Below are 21,571 nucleotides of genomic sequence, written 5' to 3'. Positions count from 1 at the left end.
ATAGGTGCGAACTCTGCTTCGAGAATTCATATGAACCCTGTAGGATTATATTGTCTTCAATATTTAACATTACTGTAAAGAATATTGCAGTTTTGGAAAGTATTTGGGGATTGTTGTTAAACCTTTTCCGTCAAGAAATTTAAAACACAGATCCCCCACCCCCCATCTTATTATTATTGTTATACTATATTATTGGAAACCATATTTTATTGAGTTTTAAATGAGGTAATATTTAAACCAAATCTTACTGGCAGCAGCTGCATTAATATTAACATTAATTGTTTTGATGGGCTGTGTCAGTAGCATTATGCATATCTTAGTGCTCCAGGCTCTGTGACAGGCTCTGTGACAGATAAACATATTACTGAAATCTGTTTTTGGCAGAAAATTCAAAGCACAATGCCAATCATGTTTTTATTCCACTTAAAAACACCTCCTCCTCCTTGCGGTACAGTGCCCTAAGAGGGCATTGGCGACCATGGATTTCAATTGGATTGGTCTATGGTTATGCTTAATAAAGTACTGCATTGTCTTCTGCACTACAGTTGACCAGGAAATTCTCCCACTCTTACTGCCTACCGCCTGCACTTATTGGAAGGATTTGCAGGTTGGTAATCAACCTATTTGACCACCTTATGAATGCAGCTTCCGTAGTCAACAAGGACTGGATTCTCCGGTTTCCCAGCCGCGTATTTCTTGGTGGCACGGCATTCGCTGGTCATAAGATTCTCTACTCCCACCACTCGTCAATAGGATTTCACATTGAAATCATGCCGATGCACCGGGAAACCAATGGGCGGGGGGGGGGGGGAGGGGGGGGCTACTCTGTTGGCAGGAATGGAGAATCTCAACGGCCGGAGAATTCCGGCCCAAGTTCTGAAGTGACCGTGAAACTGGAATGTTTAGCCTCGAAGTCATCCACACTTAAAACACAGGCCCTTCATTGATGATCCTCAATGTCATCCAGAGCCTTTGTGCGATCCTTAATCATTAAGCCGAAGATATGCACAAAGTGGTGGGATTTGGAAATAAGTTGGTAAACCTTGGAAAATATTTGTCAGTGGACAATATTCTCTTTTGCTAAAATCAGCCAATGTTAACTTTCACTGACTTGTGTTTATTATATGCTGCAGTCTAGATGGCGGTTAGATATCTCCTTCGTCAGGTCAACAAGAGACTGTGCAATGCAGTGTTGGCATCTATTCAAGCTAGTGCGAATTGAAAACCTCTAGCCTGTCTTTTCTAGAATAGGGATGGAGAATGGAACCGCTGCTTGATACAGAAAACTAATTCAGGACATAGATCAAGACAAGAGTGCATTTGGGAAGTCTATTCAGGATGTTTTAAAAAAGTAATGAAAGAGGATGCCATCTTATAGTCAGGCCCTAGGACCAGATACAGAAATCAGAAATTCTGAAGCTTAAAATCCCAATAGGTAAGCCTGCACTACCAATAATAATATGTGAAGAATAGTGAAACATTTTCTAGATTTAAGTATTGCTTGTCTAGCATGTCACTGAAATGTGCTGTCTCAGAACAATAAGATGTGGGTTTGAAGCCACGTTTCTTGTTCCTGGTTTCTGACACAACATTGGAAAAATTGTAAAAGGAATATTTTATGTGTTTCTTCATAATGGTGGAGAATTGGACCATGGCCCATTTTTCAATATATGACAGAGCTTTGGTCAAACCAATACTGACAGAGATCTGGAAAAAAAACTGCCTGTCTGTCTTTTCCGATCTAAAAAGACTTAAAAGGGACAGGCAGCTATAAAACTCAGAACTCTTGGTTCCTGAATTTTGCTGGTCCCCATGTTGCCTTCAGTAATACAACATAATGCAACTTTAATACATGCCCAAATGTTGCAGATACCAATGTATCTGAATTGAATGGGACAAATATTTATCCCTGCATAGTGGGGTGTACAGAAGCTGTAACACAGATGCAGGCATACATACCCTGATAACTGACACTAGTCTGTCTCTGAATTGATGGAAAGCTATCACAGAGGCTACTTTGTACCAGAATCATTTTAGAGTTTAGCATCTACAAAACGTTATATTGAAGTTATAAAGGATAGGACTGAAATTGAACACGAGCGGGACACCCAATAAGTGGAATAACATTTGCGCCGTTGTACTAGGTGTGCAATATTTAATTTTGCTGAGCTCAGTGGAACTAAGTATTGGACAGGACAGGTAACAGGAAACTTTATAGTGGCCTGGTGGAAATGCTAGTGGACTAGGAATCCAGAAGCCTAGGCTATTGCTCTGGGAATATAAGTTCAAATGGCACCATGACAGTTGGTGAAATTTAAATTCAATGAATTAGTAAATCTGGAAACTATCAAATTGTAAATACCCAGCTGGTTCACCAATGTCCTTTAAAGAAGGAAATCTGCTATCCTTATGCATTTTGGCCTACAGCAATGTGGTTGCCTCTAAACTGTGCCTTAATATGGCCTAACAAATCATTCAGTTACACCAAAGCATTCCAGAAAAGTTACAAAGGAGTAAAACTGGATTGACCATCTAGTATTGACTGAGCCACTGGATGCTACAATGGCAGACCCTTTCCAGTTAACCTTGTAAAATTGGGAGAGCTGTCCACAGACTAGTCAAGCTACAGCCTGACATGGTCATACTTTACCAAATGATAGTCAATGTTGCAGATACCTCCTTCACGATTCCTGAGTATGTCTTCCGAACGGTGGGACTGATCCACCAGAGAGAGCTGTCCTTAGAGTCCTCAACATCGACTTTCAACCTCATGAGGTCTCACAGCATTAGGTCAAACATGGGCTAGGAAACTTCTTGTGGTTAACACATACCACTTTCCCTCTAACCAGTATTCCTCCAGGTTGAACACCTCTTAGAACAAGCATCAAGAGCCACAAGTATTGAATGTACTCAGGGTTGGAGATGTCTATCACCAAGAATGAGTCGGTAGCCCCATGACTGACTGCAATGGCTGAGTCCAAAAGGACATACATGCCAGTATGGGCCTGTGGGAGGTGGTGAGGGAACCTCCTCAGCAATCTATCTGCCACAGATGCATCTTTCCATGACTGTATTGATAGGAATGACTACCGCACAATCTGTGTGGGACAAAATCCTATCTTCACACTGAGTTGCATAACTACCGTGTTAAATGGAATAGATTCAGATCAGATCTAGCAAAACTGAGCAACAATGATGTGCTGTAGAATATCTGCAGCAGCAGAATTGTACTTAACCACAATTTGCATATCCCTTTCTCACTCTACCATTAACATCAAGATCAACACTTGATCAATGAGGAGTGCAGGGGATCATGCCAGGCATACCTAAAAATGAGTTCCCAACCTGACGAGGCAACAACTCAGAACCATTGCCACGCTAAAAAACAAAGCAACATGTGATATATAGAGCTAAGTAATCTCATACCCAATGGATAAGATCCAAGCTCTGCAGTTCTGCCACATTCAGTTGTGACGTGATGGACGATACTAACCTGCGTCCCTCAGCGGCTTTTCTTCACCTGATTCACGTTTTTGAAAAACCTGCTGTAAACTTTGCTGATGTGATTTCGCATCGATGAGGATGGAATTCATAATGCAGGGGGTCGATGCAGCAGGGAAGTCCACTAATTATATTAAAATGTATTGAAATGAGGTTCCTGACATTCCTGGGCGGGAACCTGGATACATCACTGGGGATGGGGGTGGGGAAGAGTTTCGAGCCCTTTCGGGGTTTTGCGCCCCCGGTGCCATTCACATCTGCGGCCAATGCAACCACAAAATCCCCCCATAAGGTGCCCACTTGGTATCATGCCATCATTGTTGTAAAAGCAATGAAGTACATAAACAACTCTCTTCCAGTCACTTCTGTGCTTGTCAATATCAAATAATTGATAAGTTATTCAGATTTGACAGTCTTAATATCAAAAATAAGGTTACTTAATTTAAGCATTTGAATTGGTCACTTCATTTTGATGTTGAAAAGCAAAATATATTCAGTTGAGAAAAATGGTTTTCTCCCCACACCCTTGTCTTTTTGACCCTCTTCCTTGTGTCATTTCCCACTCTATAGCCTACTTGAATAAGATTGGTAATTTGGAGTACTTTTGAAGAAAACCTCCATATCACAATGGACTCTTGAAAATACCGGCGAAAAGACTTTTGATGCCGTTAACCTTAGCTGATTTTGAACATCAATTCAATTTTGGTCAATGAATGCATTTGATGTTGAGACAATGTATAATATTCACAGGAATCCTGAGAAGGCTTAAACACGCAGGTTTATTCTGTCAAAGGAAAACAACGCTGCCAGCACGGCGTGCATCAATCCCAGTCTGGACCATCCGAAGTGCCGGTTTCAATCCTGGCTGGCTTTTAACAGCCGGTTCAATGAGCCCCAGCTGTTAGGCCTCTCCGCCTCCGAGGGGGGGTTGGCATTCCATGAGCCTCACGGGGAGATCAATTGGGTCATCCGCGTGGATTTCATGGGGGTTATTACACAATGCTATATCCAGATGCCAACAGGAAAGATAAAATAATTTGGAATGTTAGTCTAATTGAGATTCATTTATTTTTCAGAGCTGATGATGCCTTGTTTGCAGTGGAGTATCCAGTTACAGATGGAAGTGAGTACAACTCAGGAGAGGAGTTGACGTTTGCTGAGGACGAAAATGTCAGTTTTTTGGAGACTGCTGGAGTAAGCCACGAAGAATGTAAGAGCAGACTGGAAGGCAATGCAAGTACAGATAAGCTTGATACTGCACAGGTTAACGTCTGTGCTACAGAGCTGAGCTGCGATCCGGGAAAAGTACATTTTACTGCAGATATAGATATCTGTGGTGAAGAACTACAACAGGATACAAACAAAGGCAGCAAATCTGAAGCCGACATGACCACTGAGGCAGCAGGAGATAATATCTGTGGAACCGAGTTAGATCAGAAAGATTTAATTGAGCCTACATCTGTCGGTACAGTGAATGTTGACATCTGTGCCACCGAATTGGAAGGATTTGTTGCAGAAGAGGAGACTGGCAATGAAATTAAGGAAGGCACTGAGATTGATGTTGAACCCTCTGATGAACCAGGCGATGAGGTCACCAAAGAAGCTCTGCCTCATGGTGGAGTTAGTGGGACAGTGGAAAGCACTCAGGATCAGCTGGATGAAAGTCCGAAAGGCACAAGGGATATTGAAGAGAAATCGAAGTTAATGGTTGATGACAAAGATAACGACAATCCACCCACAACAGAGAATCCGGATGCTGAAGGAGACAGCAGCATGCTGGAGTAAAGATTAAAACCTTGTTCCTAATTAGCAGAGAAAAATATTATTTTGTAACAAATGTGATTATCTTCCAGTAGAACACAAATAACTCGGTAAATATAGTTAGAATGTAGCAGGATCTGGCGAGTTGTTAACGAAGTTGTATTAATTCCACTGGTTTCTGTTTTGAATCCTGGGGTGGGATTCTCCGGCCTCTCAGCTGCGTGTTTCTCGGTGGCATGAGGCGGCATGCCGTTTGCTGGGGGCAAGATTCTCTGTTCCCACCGCTGTCAATGGGAATTCCCATTGAACCAGAAAATCCCGTTCCCAGCGAATGACCAGAGAATTCCAGCCATAGTCTCTCTTTAGGTGCATTCACATGGGGCAAAGGTGAGGTACGACAATTCAGTCAGTACCTCTGAGCTCGAGAGGGGAAAAGCAACCAAGATCCCTGCTCCTGACTATAGTAAAAGCAAGATACTATGGATGCTGGAAATCTGAAATAAAACAGAAAATGCCAGATAAACTCAGCAGGTCTGGCAGCATCTGTGGAGAGAGAAACATAGTTAACATTTTGACTCTTCTTCAGAGTTCCTGATTGCTACCCACATGTCTGGAGGTTACATATAGGGACAGGAGCAGGTTTGGCTGTGATGTTAACATCCCTCCATTGATTGAATAATCTCCTCGCAACTGCTGTTTAGATCAGAAGAAAGATTCTTTAGGAAATGACCGGAGGTCATTTGACACACATTCACATTACACTGAGCAGTTATAAATGATTCAACTGGAGAATACTTGGAGACTTTGCTTTACATCAGGTTTTTTTTTGAAGGTAGCTGGATAGACATATTCCTGAAGTGAAATTAAGATATCCTGGGGTGGATTCTCCGATTTTGAGGCGATGTCCGTAAGAAGTGTCTAGTTCTACGATGAAACAATCGGCGAGACCCCAGCACCGACCCTACGACCGGTGAGTGGCTAGCAGCCGCACCACGTAAAACACACAGCCTTTATGGAATAAATGGTTGGAGAATTGCCGGGTCCGTGACAGTGCATTGCAACGATCTGCAGCGGTCGCTCCGTACAACATGGTGCAGGCTGCGTGTGGACCCGACCTGCCAGATAGTGCCTCTCTGGACACCCCCTCGCCACCCCCGGACCACTCCCCATCAATCCCCGTGGCCAGCAGCACGGCTCCCCCCCCCCCCACCCCTCCACTCCCGACTGTGGCAGCGCTGGACACAGTCTACAGCCGCCACACCAGGTTCATGAAAACTGAGAGCACACGTACCCTGTGCCATCGGGAACTCAACCCATCGGGGGGAGGGCCTTCAGTTAATGTTCCAACGGCAAGCGGCGTACTCCTTGATGACCTCGATGACGCTGTTTTGGAGGGAGAGGAGCATCCGAAAACAGGCACCCCCAATTCGGTCGTCCAATAAAATTACTAAATTGCCGTCGGGGAACGGAGAATCCCGCCCCATTTGTTTTTGGAATTTATTATATATAAACAAGCACTGGAGAGGATGAAAAAAGCTTTTGGCAAAAAACAAGAATGATCAGAACGACGAGACTACCAGCAAAAAGTAAATATCATGGACGAGTTTTTTCATTAAAGCCCAGTAGTGATCTGTTCATTCAAATTATGGAGGGTAGACAGAGAGAGCATGTATTTCCACTTTGTGGATAAGTGAAAATTATCAACGTAAAATAATCCCCAGGAAATCAAATAGGGAGCTTGGAAGAGGCTACCTTGCTCAGAGAATTGTAGGAAGGTAGAACCCGCTGCTGCGGGAATGGTTTAGCCAATTGTGTGGACACACTTGAGGGGAGACTAAATGCACATTTGAAGGAGAATGGAATAGAAACACCATTAGTGTTAGGTGAGGAAAGATGAGAGAAGGCCCAAGGGGACCATGGATTTACTGGGCCAAATGGCCTATTCTTTGCTCTAAATTCCATATTAATTCTGTGTAATGTGTAAATATTCATCAAGCCTTTATTCACTCCGAATAGCTCATGACTATTTTTAATTAGTGGAGTAATTTTCTGTAAATTTATTATGAGCCAGAATTTTACGTACACCCCACAGTGGATTCTGAAGCGGGGCAGAGGAAGAGTAAAATTGCATGGATGGGATTTCCTGTGGAAGAAGGGGTGGAGATGGCCTCAATCTATGGGCCCCTTCAGATTTGGGGCTCTATCCCCACTAGGACCTGGGAACTCCAGTGTAACAAAAAGGGTTTCCTTTACTCCATAACTGGCTGGTATTGGATGTCACAGATAACTGGGTGTCTCTCTCCTGCAGGTGTTGAAACCACAACCCAGATGTGTCGCACTGGGACAGCTTCGCAAGAGAGAGGGGACAAGTCTCACCATTTATGCCTAACCAGTGAGGTTGTCCTTATGCCACACCAGTTACCTTGACTGCCACCTGCACCTGTGTGAGTCTCTCTCCTGTGATGGTGAAATGTCACCCGGAAGTGCCCACTAGTGCAACTTCACAAGAGAGAGAGAAAGAGGGACCACTGTTTATTACTGACCAGTAGACTCTCTTGAGTGAGCGTGTTCGAAGCGCTCAGATTCCCTTTTCTGGTCCTTGACTACGGGATTATGTCCTGGCAATTATTGTGACTTGACCAGAGCGGACAGTGATAGGAAGGTGAGACCAAAATAATGGTAGTTTTAAAATAATTGATTTATTCAAGAGAAATTAAGTCTTCTGCAACTCAGATTAACCCACACACACAAACACCAATTATGAAATACTATGTGTAAAACAAGAGACTAAACGGCACATCGAAAATTCTTACAGCTTACACAGATTTACTTTAATGCCCGCAAACACAGATACACAGATATATTCACTCACCCACCCCAAACCTCAACAAGCTATACTAATTGGGAGTTTTCTGTGAGCTGGAGGAATATACTCACCGCTCCAGGGACAGGATAGTTAACAAAACGTTGGCACAGATTTCTTTAGATCTTCTTCCAAGCTGGCCAGTCCTTGCGGCTGTTGTTCCTCCGGTTCCCGTGGTCTGTTTTCAGCAAGGCGAAGCATGTGTCAGGCAGGAGAGTAGAGTTTTGCAACAGTTCCTCAGACTTGTCATTTTAAGGGCAAAACCATGAATGGGTCAAGTGAACAAGTGAGTTCCAGGACAAAGGAAGCCTTTTTGATTGTTGACAGGATGGAAGTGATTAAGTTCCCCAACCAAAGGGGTCATAATGTAATTTGATTTTAATCAGTGCCCTTACAAAAGCTTGCAATATCTCTGGTTTCTGCTGGTCTCTTGATAATGGTCGCTGGAGACAACTTTAATTGTTATCCCATTAAGGTATTGTGGTTCCGTCTGGCCAGGGCAGCAAGTGATTTGCATTTCAACTGCCCCTCTTTGAATGAGATTGGGCCGTTTCATGACTCATGGCCTGTTTGTCTTGATTCAGTTGTCTGCCTGCAGACATGGCTTGTACAGCAATCGGTCCTTTTAAAATGGAATGTCCTTTTCCAACATGTCCAGTTCATTTTTGGTCCTTTGATGAGTTTGCTACAACTTACACCAGCCTTCCCTCTGCCTATCCTATGACACCAAGAACGCCCATGAAGGGCATCCCCTATCCTCCCGCACCTGACACTTACCTGAAGTGCAGTCCTGGAACTAAGGCACTGTGTTGCAGTACCTCTTCTGGCCACTGCAGCGTGTGCCTAATTGAATTGGAGCTATCATAGAATTTACAGTACAGAGGAGGCCATTCTACCCATCATGTCTGCATCGGCCCTTGGAAAGAGCACCTTACTTAAGCCCATGATGCCACCCAATCCTCATAACCCAGTAGCCCCACCTAACCTTTTGGACACTAAGCGGCAATTTATCATGGCCAATCCACCGAACCTGCACATCTTTGGACTGTGGGAGGAAATCGGAGCGCCCGGAGGAAACCTACGCAGACATCGGGAGAAAGTGAAAACAATATAGACAATCACCTGAAGCTAGATTTGAACCTGGTCCCTATAGTTATGAGGCAGCAGTACTAACCACCGTGCTGCCCCTAAATATAAAACCAGGATTCTCTTCAAACAATTCATGTGGTCTTTTGATGAGTATTGTCCTATTAAATTTTGGTTATTGGGTAGAAAATATTCCACTTTGAAAGATTTAAGGACAGCCACGCCTCTATTTTTGGAAAGAGGATCTTCCTTCTTCATGCTACCAACAGAAATCTTGGAATTGTATCCCACTCTTCAATCCCCGTTTTCACAATTCAATTTCAATGGGCAGGAAATATCGTGGGGGGGAGTGGAATTGAAGCAAAGAATATTATTATGTTTTTATATACTTCTACTTGAAGATACTTTTTTTTTCTAAATTCAAGGAATTAGTTTCCAGCGTCCATTGACTGCTTTGAGAATATTCTCTATTAACTCGCTAGAAAATATTTTATTTTCAGATCCGTTCAGAGTGGTTAGGGTGTGGAATGGACTGCCTGCTGTGATAGTGGAGTCGGACACTTCAGGAACTTTCAAGCGGTCATTGGATAGGCACATGGAGCACACCAGAATGACAGGGAGTGGGATAGCTTGATCTTGGTTTCGGACAAAGCTCGGCACAACATCGAGGGCTGAAGGGCCTGTTCTGTGCTGTACTGTTCTCTGTTCTATCACGTGTGGAAATATTTATAGTTCTCAAAATGTACATTCATCTTTTCCAGTCACACTAATGTTAGAGTTCTAACTAGTGAATTTAAGAAAACTCGCGAAATATTTTTATTTTCTAACATCCCACTCACTAATCCAAAAAAGTTATGCAAAACATTATCTTGTGTTCTAAATAACTCTGTTTTCCCTGCACATGTGTAATGAGGTATGGGGTTATGTGGTAGATGATAATGGATTGGTGTGCTGAATTATTTGCATAAATATAGTCCCACATTGGATTGGAGCAGATCATGGATAAATATGTAAACAGACGAGTGACAGTGAATCTCCTACACTTCTACAATTTAAATCTGACTACCTCTTCCATACCTATTACATTCTTGTTTCTCATTTTCTGAAGTTGTTTGTTGTTGCACAATTGGTGTAAAATGGCTGCACTGATGATAGGAATTTTGGTACATTATCAACTAGATATGTATTGTTTGACCTGTAAAATCAAAGGTCTCAATTATAGAAAATCGGTTTTGCACTTTCTGACACAAATTGCCAGGCTATTGAGAAACTACACATCCTTATGTTATGCAGTATGGTATTCCATAGAATCCCTACAGTGCAGAAAGTGATCATTTGGTCCATCAATTCTGCACTGAGTCTCGAAAAGAATGCCCGAGCTCGGCCCACTGTTCTTCAGTGTTGCTCCTGTAGTTTTGCTTTACACCTCGTAATTGCCAAGACCCATTATTTATCACATGTGTTGTATCTTTCTCTGCAGAGTCACTCAATTCTATTCCAGGCTGTTTTTATACTTTGTGAATGAAGATAGAAATAAAATAACGTTGATATGTATTCAAAGTAATGGATGAATTGAAGATGGGGACGGGAGGTCCGGCCGTTTGCTGGCGGCAGGATTCTCTGGTCCCGCTGGCGGCGCACCCCTGCCCGTGGGTTTGCTGGTGGATCAGGTGCACCATGCACTGCCACCGAGAAACATGTGGCTGGGAGGCTGGAGAATCCTGTCCAGGATCTCTACTTGTTTCATCAAAGTGCTTGATTTGCTGTGAAGGCAAACTGGGAACTTGGATAGGATCATAGAAATAGGAGTTAATTAAGCCACAAGGCCTTTTCTGCTATTCAGTGAGATCCTGGCTGATCTGTAACCTATCTCCACCCACCAAACCAAGCTGTGTGCCTGGAGCACTGAAGATTAAAAAATGTCCTTAGCTTGGTGATCGACCGAATTCTAACTCGTTGCGAAGTACAGAATGGTAATATATTTTTGTGTATTTAATGCAATATGTATGGAACTTGAGGGAAACAACTTGGCTCTGCCTAGTGACATACTGCACAAATTAGGCACCAAAGAAGAACTGTTTGTTCTTTGGACTACAACGATTCACCCAGTACCAGACATTCACCAAGCAGTGAAAGGACTATTGATGTGTCCTTTATTGCACAGCATGAGACAGACTGTCCTTTCAATAGAATTACTTGAATTGCTTTATTGTATGCACCCTCCACATCCCACCCTAGCAGGCTGGTCTGAGTTTGTGGAATGTCTGGTTTGAAGGGTATTCAACTAGCTACATAGTCTTTATGAAATTTGTGTTCTTCATTTTGAGATACGTTCTTTGAACAATCAGCTTAGTACGAAAGTACCATAATTATACATGTTTAAAAATCCAAAGAATTAGATATGGAGTCTAAATCTTACATTTACAGTTCAAGTGATGGCTCTGCTTTAAATAATTATTTTGACCTGTTTCTAGATTATTTTCCAGATAAGACTAAGCTGAAGTATTAAGATATAATAAAATAATGGCCCAGATCTTCTGTTTTCCGGATGGTTCTACCTTCGAGGTACCCTGGAAACTGCTCCCCCAGCCCCTCAGAAGTCCCAACGCAAGGGAATGCTTTGGAACTTGCCTGGGAAGATGAGCAATTCCTCTGGTCCCTGGGATCCTGAAAAAAATCTCCAACTCTGAGTTATAGTCGGCGACCTCAGAAGGTTCTGACTCTTCTGAGAATAATTGCCCAAGAAATGTTAGACTGGAAGAAAAACAAATGTAACTCTTAGGTAATTATACAACACCACGCTCACCCCTCCACCCCCTTACATAACCCGACACTCCGATCTATCCCCGTCTCTCCAATATCTCCCACCCACCCTCTGTCGCCATCGGAGACCGGCTGATCTGGGCCATTCATTCAATTTTCCAATTAGCTTGTCATTAAACAGGGCAAGAAATCACAAAGGCAAATTCCTTTACTACATAGTTAACTTTATCAGGTCATTTTTGTGTGCCTTTTAGATAGAAACACTTCTTATTGATTGCAGTGAACGAAGGCATTTGTACCATATGTTAATTTTCAAATCTTCTTTTCCCTGCTTTGCCCAATCAAGAAGTTAGAAGTGTGGTGTGGTGTTGGGTGTTCTGACACACAGATGAGCCAACACGGTTGTATATGGTACAACGCTATTTTATTTAAACTCTCTATGTACAGTTTTGTCTTGATACTCTGCATGTGGGGATTCCCTGTTTGTGATGTTGAAACCGGTCGTGTCCGTGTCCTTGTCCCCAGACCTACTGTCCCCTAGGTGTCGTGTTCGTGCTTTTATGTGGTTCCTGTCTTTGTGTGTGATTGGTTGTGGTGTTGTGTGCTCTGATTTGTCTGTTGGTGTGTCCATCATGATGTGGTGTGTTTGAATATCATGACATCCCCCCTTTTTACAAAGATATGTGCCTAAGTGGTAATAAATATAATCGTGTCGTGAGTGCATCTACGAGTGTGTGTGTGTTGTGTACAGCATGTGCATATGACGTAACTATTTACATGGGGCGATGTCGGGTGCGTCACATGAACAAGGTTGTACCATAACAGAACATGAATGCGAACGAGAGAAAAGAACTTGAACAGTGGTCCAGTCAGACGATATCTGGAACGATAAACAACAACAGGTTATCATACAGAAGTGTGTAACTTGTTAGACATATGAACGGTGTTATAAGTCCAGTCTAATGGGCTTGCGACAAGTTTGGGTTGACCGCCTCAAGGGTGGGTCAAGAACCACCGGCTGATGTGCAAGCATGGCCATGCGTGGCGATGGAGAGGGCGTGATCTGCGGCAGCTCCACGAAGTCATCCTCGGAAGCCTGTTGAGGATCTGGCGTGTGCGTACTGTGTGGCTGCGAGCGTGGAAGTCGGCGAAGGGCGCGCCGATTGCGGCGACGCACTGAACCATCCGGCATGCGAACCAGGAACGAGCGGGGAGCCACACGTCGGAGGACTTCGGCCGGTGCTGACCAGCCACCATACGGTTGATGGACGCGTACTTTGTCTCCGGAGGACAGGGGGGGCAGGTCCGTCGCTCGTGTGTCGTACTGACTTTTCTGGCGATCACGCTGCATTTGCATGTTCCGAAGAACCGTCTCATGGTCCGTTGTTGGTGCCAGGATGGATGGTACCGTCGTCCTGAGGGAGCGACCCATTAGGAGCTGCGCTGGCGAGAGACCCGTGGATAGCGGGGCCGATCGATAGGCCAGCAAGGCGAGGTTAAAGTCCGATCCGGCAGCAGCCGCCTTGCACAGGAGCCGCTTGGCAATGTGGACGCCCTTTTCAGCCTTCCCGTTCGACTGTGGATGTAGAGGGCTGGATGTCACATGAGTGAAACCATATGCTGCGGCAAAGGACGACCATTCACGGCTGGCGAAGCAGGGTCCATTGTCTGACATGACAGTCCTTGGAATGCCATGGCGAGCAAATGTTTCCTTGCAGGCCCCAATGACTGCGGACGACGTCAGATCATGTAGAGGCATGACTTCCGGGTAGTTTGAGAAGTAGTCTATAATAACGATGTGATCTCTGCCGAGCGCATGAAATAGGTCAACACCCACCTTCGCCCAGGGGGACGTCACCAACTCGTGTGGTAGAAACGTCTCCGGAGGTTGCGCCGGCTGAAACCTCTGACAGGTTGTGCAATTGAGCACCATGTTGGCTATGTCTTCATTAATACCCGGCCAATATACCGCCTCTCGGGCCCTTCGTCTGCATTTTTCGACGCCCAAGTGGCCTTCGTGTAGTTGATTAAGAATCATCTGGCGCATGCTGTGCCGAATAACAATCCTGTCTAATTTCATAAGGACCCCGTCTATGTTGGTAAGGTCATCTCGCACATTATAAAACTGGGGGCACTGCCCTTTGAGCCACCCTTCCGCCATGTGGCGCATCACTCGCTGTAGAAGGGGGTCAGTCGCCGTCTCTGCGCGTATGTGGGCCAGACTTGGGTCATCAGCTGGCAGATTTGCTGCTGTCAGAGTCATGTGTGCCTCAATTTGACGCACGAACCCCTCCGCATCTGGTGGTGTGCTCACTGCTCGGGAGAGCGTGTCCGCCACGATGAGATCCTTCCCCGGAGTGTAGATCAGTTCGAAATCATATCTCCTGAGTTTAAGTAAGATGCGCTGAAGGCGAGGGATCATGTCGTTCAGGTCTTTGTTAATGATGTTGACCAGGGGGCGGTGGTCAGTTTCAACCGTAAATCGTGGCAGACCATACACATAGTCGTGGAACTTGTCCAGTCCAGTTAACAAGCCCACGCATTCTTTTTCTATTTGCGCATAGCGCTGTTCGGTAGGGGTCATGGCTCGTGAGGCATATGCAACCGGGGCCCATGACGACGTGCTGTCTTTTTGCAGGAGTACCGCTCCAATACCAGATTGGCTGGCATCCGTTGAGATCTTTGTAGGGCGAGTCGTGTCAAAGAACGCCAGCACTGGTGCCGTGACCAGTTTGTGCTTGAGCTCCTCCCATTCCAGCTGATGCAATTGTTGCCAGTGGAATTCTGTTGATTTTTTCACGAGATGGCGCATATTCGTTGTATGAGAAGCCAGGTTGGGAATGAATTCCCCAAGGAAGTTGACCATGCCCAAGAATCATAGGACAGCTTTCTTGTCAGCCGGCCGTGGCATGGCTGTGATGGCGCTAACTTTGTATGCATCTGGACGGACCCCTGATCGTGAGATGTGGTCCCCAAGGAATTTCAGCTCCGCCTGGCCGAAGGCACACTTCGCACGGTTGAGACGCAGGCCATTTTGTCGTATGCGGGTGAAGACACGTCGTAGACGATGCATGTGTTCCTGTGGAGTGGTGGACCAAATGATGATATCGTCCACATATACACGTACCCCTTCGATGCCTTCCATCATCTGCTCCATAATGCAGTGGAAAACTTCAGATGTTGAAATGATGCCGAATGGCATCCGGTTGTAGCAGAATCTGCCAAAAGGGGTGTTGAACGTGCATAGCCTTCGGCTGGCCGGGTCCAATTGGATCTGCCAAAATCCTTTGGACGCATCCAATTTGGTAAATATTTTGGCTTGCGCCATCTCGCTGGTGAGTTCCTCTCGTTTCGGGATGGGATAGTGTTCCCGCATGATGTTGTTATTCAGATCTTTAGGATCTATACATATGCGGAGCTCGCCAGAGGGCTTCTTTACACAGACCATGGAGCTGACCCATGGCGTGGGCTCCGTGACCCTGGATAGGATCCCTTGGTCCTGAAGAGCCTGCAGCTGCAACTTGAGGCGGTCTTTGAGTGGCGCAGGAACCCTGCGAGGTGCGTGAACGACAGGGATGGCGTCCGGTTTGAGTCGAATCTTGTACGTGTATGGCAATGTCCCCATGCCTTCAAAAACCTCCAGGTTGTGAGCAAGGAGGGAATGGAGATTTGCGTGGAACTCAGCATCCGGGAAGTCGGATATCTCATCTGGAGAGAGAGACATTATGCGCTGTACCAGGTGAAGGACCTTGCACGCCTGTGCGCCCAGTAACGAGTCTTTTGATGAGCCGACAACTTCGAAGGGGAGTGTGGCCGTGTGCGTCTTGTGAGTTATCTGTAGCTGGGAAGATCCTATGGACGGGATGACGTTCCCGTTATAATCAACCATCTTGAGCCGGGATGGCGAGATGGGTGGTTTGACCTTCATGGCCTGGAATTCAGAATATGCAATCAGGTTGGCGGGATGCGCCGGTGTCCAGACGGAAGGTGACGCGCGATCGGTTGACCGTCAGGGTGGCACATCACTCATCGGCTGGATTGATGGCATTGACCTTATTGACATCGATGACGGAAACGCGGAGGGCATCCTGGTCATCTGCATCACTTAACTGGAAGTCTTGATGCGTGGGCTGGACGGTCCTGACTTGTCTGCGAGATTGTCGGGGATGTGCAGGATCCATGGGTCGAGCAGCACGACAGTGGGCAGCATAGTGGCCCATCTTGCCACATCTGAGGCACTGTCGGGTTTTAGCAGGGCATTGCCCTATAAAGTGTACAGCTCCACAATTGCCGCACGTCATGGCGTCACGGCGTTCGTTGCGCCACTGCGCATGCGCAGTGCGATCTTGCGGTGGGCGCGCCTGCGCAGTGCGTCCCTCAATGTGGCCGTTATTTTAGGCGCGCAGCAGCGCAGGAGACCGCGAATAGCGCGGGAAGCGGCCGCTGTCGTCGGGGCCGCGGGTCGGGAAGTAATCGACGGCCTGGATGCATTTGGCGTCGTGGGCGGCCTGGCTTGCCGATTCGACGGCTGGGGACCCCCTCCGTGCCAACTCGGACGCCTGAAATCGGGCAAAACGGCAGGTTGCATTTTTGTGGAGGACACAGGCTTCCACAGCAGGCGCTAAGGTGAGGCTTTTTATTTTAAGAAGCTGCTGGTGTAGGGCACTGGAGGCAACGCCAAAAACAATCTGGTCCCTGATCATGGACTCTGGTGCTGCCGTAACCGCAGGACTGCGCTAGAATTTGGAGGTGCGTCAAAAAGGATTGAAAAAGCTCCTCCTTACCTTGCAGGCGTTGCTGAAAGAGGTATCTTTCAAAACTTTCATTCACTTCAACATTAAAGTGCTGGTCCAGTTTGAGGATGACCGTGTCATACTTGGATTGGTTTTCCCCTTCTTCGAACACCAGTGAGTTGAAGACATCGAGGGCGTGCTGCCCTGTGTAGAAGAGGAGCAGTGCAATCTTTGTTTCATCCGAGGCACTCTGTTTCTCGTTGGCTCGGATGTACAGGTCAAATCGCTGCCTGAAGAGCTTCCAATTGGTACCTAGGTTCCCCGCGACTTGCAACGGCTGCGGTTTGTCGATGCGGTCCATGTCCAGAATGGCATGTTAGTTGGCAGGTATCGATCCACTCCTGTACCATGTGGTGTTGGGCACACAGATGAGCCAACATGGTTGTATATGGTACAACGCTATTTTATTTAAACTCTCTATGTACAGTTTTGTCTTGATACTCTGCACGTGGGGATTCCCTGTTTGTGATGTTGAAACCGGTCGTGTCCGTGTCCTTGTCCCCAGATCTACTGTCCCCTAGGTGTCGTGTTCGTGCTTTTATGTGGTTCCTGTCTTTGTGTGTGATTGGTTGTGGTGTTGTGTGCTCTGATTTGTCTGTTGGTGTGTTCATCATGATGTGGTGTGTTTGAATATCATGACATGCGGTTTACAACGAGGCCTATAAATATAGCTGCTTGACAAAAATGGCTGTTTTATGAAGCTTGATTACTAAAGTAATTCTTACACGAATAGTCCTTCCTCATTTGGTAATAAAGTGCTATATTGTGGACTTTGAATTATGGGCAAAGAATGAAGAGGGATAATAATGTTGTAGCTGATTCAATATTTTATGGACCGCCATAGCTTGGTTTTGACTGTCCAGAGTTTTTGTTATCGTGACTTTTAATTCAAAAGTGCAATTGCAAGTTTGGATGTCGAATATTGTGCTGAGCTCGAAAAGAATGATGAAAAAATAATTCATGTAAAACTAATTTAATTTAAGTTTGAAATTATTTGCAGGGCTATTGAAATGTGATTATTTTGTCTGAATATAAAATAAAGCAGATTTTATTGATTAAAAATTAAAATAATGGTTGTGATGGCTTCCAGTGATATTAATTCCCTCCCAAGTTTTTTCATTTGTGTCTGCACTTAAATGCACTTGTTTGCTGCCAGTGTGAAATCAACTTTGCCTTGATTGAGGCCTAATCTTATTTGCGAGGAACGTCATCATGTCAGCTGTGGAAAAAAGACAAATTCAAAACTTCGTGGGATACAATTGAGTTGGATGAGTTGTACAAACTGACACTATAAACAAAACTTAACATACAGACAGGAAGCCATGTGGAGTGATGAGCTATCTAAACATTCTGTTCATGCAATGAGACTATGTGTAAAATTCAAATGCATCTTGTCAAAAGCATTGCACTAGGTTCTCCCAGATGGTTCAGTTTGGGAGTTTTCAGTCCTTTGTAGAACTGAACCATATAGACAAGGGAGCTCTCAGGTTGGGCTGAGATATGTGTTGAGGATGATGACAGTGGGGTGAGGAGTGTGGTGGTACTTTTGGTTCTGTGACATGGGCTGAAGAGAGATAAATCTGACATGGCTCATACTACTGAGCACTATCAAGTGAGAGTCACTTGATAGTAAATAACGGTGTTCCAAGTCCAATTTGCTTCCTACACCTCGTGGTGCATAGTTTGTTTCCATAACTATCTATTGCCAGAACAGGTCGCTAGTCTGTGGCCAGGGGCTTATAGCTTGAGGGATGCCACTCCACATCAAGTGTGGCTGACCAGGAGTCTCTCCTGCTCTTATCACCTGCCATTGGCTTGTTTTTGGAAGGATTTGTAGGTTGGCACACTCACCTGCTTGGCTGTGTTGTAAACACACCTTCCTTGGCCATCAAGTTCTGGAGTGGGACTCGAAACCTAAGCTTCTGTCTCAGAGGCAGGGAAACTAACCATTGCACCACAAGTCCTCCAAATAGCAGTGAGATCCCTGCAATATTGTTTAAACAATTAGATTCAGTTATTGTATTTTTTCAAAGTGCAGTCACAAAAGACTGGGTTCTGTTGAAGTGGCAGTGGTCCTGATAATGAGGCGGAATGCCAGGGACAGCTATGCAATTTGGGGGGAGTCCTGGTTAAATTTTATGCATATCTTGCATCTGATGAGCTGCCTTCAGGTTCCAGGGAAAATACATCACTATATGTGGTCTGTGATGTCTAAAATAAGTTGAAGAAAATTTTGTACCACTTAGAGAGAAAATAAATCTTAAGTAGTTGCAATTCTAATGTAAATGAGAAGTAAAATGCTATTGTGCTGCATTCAGTCAGAAGCAAGTTTAACTTGTCTTGGATTTCCTGTTACCATTTCTCTGAAACCTCTCCAACAGATCAATGTCATTCAAAAAGGTATGTATTCAGAAGTACAACTTTCAACTGTGGCCTCACTATTCCACAGGCCCTGGAGTCCCAACATAAGTGAATTAACCAATAATTTGTATAAACATTCACAAATTATTTGGCCCTTGGCTGTCCAATAATTTACAGTCACCAGGTTTATAAGTTGTAATTGTATTGTGTTTATAACAAATAAAGATGAAGTATGCAGCAATTACAATGGAACAATGGCAGGCTAACCTACTCTACCCCTCTTGTACAGTCCCACCTTCTTCCCACGCATACAAGATAGGCAAACACAGAGGGATGGAAAGGGTTAAAAATAATAAGGGTTAAGGTAATAGAAGTATAAGTGTCCTTGATTTCGATGTTGAGCTCTTTACAGCAGGCTGTCTTCCAGCAACACTGATTGATCAAAGCCACCAGTGAACAGTTGGTGATGGTCTTCTAGCAGAAATATTCATTCAATGCTCACAGGCAGTAGGTTTTTTTCTGGAAATACATTTTTGCCTTTATTAAACTGGGCCTTCAACTCAAAGGTCCACCTTTGAGTCTACTTCTCTCTTAAGTCTCTTTGCCTTGCATCAAACCCAGCTTCCAGCCTGTGTTTTAATCTCAATCCTTTGCAGTTTCAATAAAATGACATCCAACCTTATTGGGGAAAGAGAAGAATTCTTACACTGGATTTTTAGAGAGAATTCCTCAGATCTTTGAGAGAAAGAGAGAGAGTTAGAGCTCCTCCATTCAGCCTTCAGAATCCAAAGTGAAACAAAATCAGCCTTGTCACACAGAAATATTACAGCGAAATCAGAACGAATCACCACTGGTTATTGGCAAAAGCCCAGCATTTTGAGCCAATTCATTGGTCATTAGCCAAGTCACTCAAACTAAGTTATCATTGATTTCTCTTGCTTGAATTAAAGGCCAAGCCTGCATTAAAGTCACAAGTCCATTAATCGTCCATGGATCAGAATTGTAATTGCAAAACAAAAGAAAGAGGAAAACAGAACAAACAGGGTTTAAATAGGAGGATCCTTACAATAGGAACATAGGAGCAGGAGTAGGCCATTCGGCCCCTTTGAGTCTGCTTTGCAATTTAAATAGATAATGGCTGATCTATCTTAACACCATCTTCTGGCAATATTCCCATATCCCTTGATGTCATTGGGATCTAGAAATCTATTTACCTCATCTTGGTTCTGAATGGGTTTCTTAACTTAATTAATGCAACTGAGTTGGATGAGATAGTTATTTAGAATTAAATAACTTGTTTTCCCTTCCAATCATCCTGAAACATTATCCTTCACCTGATTTCTTTGTTGTGACATATTATAAAGGATACATAAGCTGAAACTGTGTTAGAGAAAAAAGATTCTGGGGCGGGATTCTCCGACACCCCCGCCGGGTCGGAGAATCGCCGGGGGCTGGCGTGAATCCCGCCCCCGCCGGTTGCCGAATTCTCCGGCACCGGATATTCGGCGGGGGCGGGAATCACGCCGCGCCGGTTGGTGGCCCCCCCCCCCCACACGATTCTCCAGCCCGGATGGGCCGAAGTTCCGCCGCTAAAATGCCTGTCCCGCCGGCGTAGATTAAACCACCTACCTTACCGGCGGGACAAGGCGGCGCGGGCGGGCTCCGGGTTCCTGGGGGGGGGCGCGGTGCGATCTGGACCCGGGGGATGCCCCCACGGTGGCCTGGCCCGCGATCGGGGCCCACCGATCCGCGGGCGGGCCTGTGTCATGGGGGCACTCTTTTCCTTCCGCCTTCGCCACGGTCTCCACCATGGCGGAGGCGGAAGAAACTCCCTCTACTGCGCATGCGCGGGAATGTCATCAGCGGCCGCTAACGCTCCCGCGCATGCGGCACCCGGAGATGTCATTTTCACGTCAGCTGGCGGGGCACCAAAGGCCTTTTCCGCCAGCTGACGGGGCGGAAATACGTCCGGCGCGGGCCTAGCCCCTTAAGGTTGGGGCTCGGCCCCCCAAGATGCGGAGCATTCCGCACCTTTGGGGCGGCGCGATGCCCGGCTGATTTGCGCCGTTTTGGGCGCCAGTTGGCGGACATCGCGTCGATACCGGAGAATTTCGCCCCTGATCTCCGAGGTATCCAGGAACTGAGGAGTAGAATTTGGCTTCTTTCCTGGATAGTATTAAGGAACCACTGATACCGCTACATGGTGACACTCTTGGAGTACTATAAAGGATATATTTGCCTTAGAAAGGATTAACTGAACCCATTCACTTGATTGATTTCTCAAATAACGGGGCTATCCTGTGAGTAGAGAGGGTGTAGCATATTATTATCTGGGAAACCCGTTATGGCCGGAGTCTGCTGCCCAGCGCAAATCCCGAATTTGCCCCACTGCAAAATTTTCCACCCGATCGGGATGCCCGATTTCAGTGGCAGGAAATGGAAA

At 45.5% G+C, this 21,571-nt stretch overlaps 1 protein-coding gene across 2 annotated transcripts in view; it reads left to right on the top strand.

Annotated features, from left to right (window-relative positions):
- Positions 1-17,814, top strand: part of LOC140398258 (uncharacterized) — a 94,678-nt gene extending 76,864 nt beyond the window's left edge. The window contains exons 7-8 of one of the 2 annotated variants that reach the window (XR_011937448.1): positions 4,578-6,848; positions 9,712-17,814. Coding sequence is in view for 1 of the 2 variants with exons in the window: in XM_072486712.1 (XP_072342813.1) it covers positions 4,578-5,286 (709 nt within the window). In the remaining variant the exon portion in view is untranslated. Of the gene's footprint in view, positions 1-4,577 lie in introns of both variants that reach the window. The other variant, XM_072486712.1, reaches the window with a different exon arrangement.
- The last annotated feature ends 3,757 nt before the right edge of the window (positions 17,815-21,571 follow it).

This window comes from Scyliorhinus torazame, chromosome 21 (assembly GCF_047496885.1).
Source record: "Scyliorhinus torazame isolate Kashiwa2021f chromosome 21, sScyTor2.1, whole genome shotgun sequence".
NCBI lineage: Eukaryota > Metazoa > Chordata > Chondrichthyes > Carcharhiniformes > Scyliorhinidae > Scyliorhinus > Scyliorhinus torazame.
The sequence above is the reverse complement of the archived record's forward strand: the minus strand, read 5'-3'. Positions and strand labels throughout refer to the sequence as shown.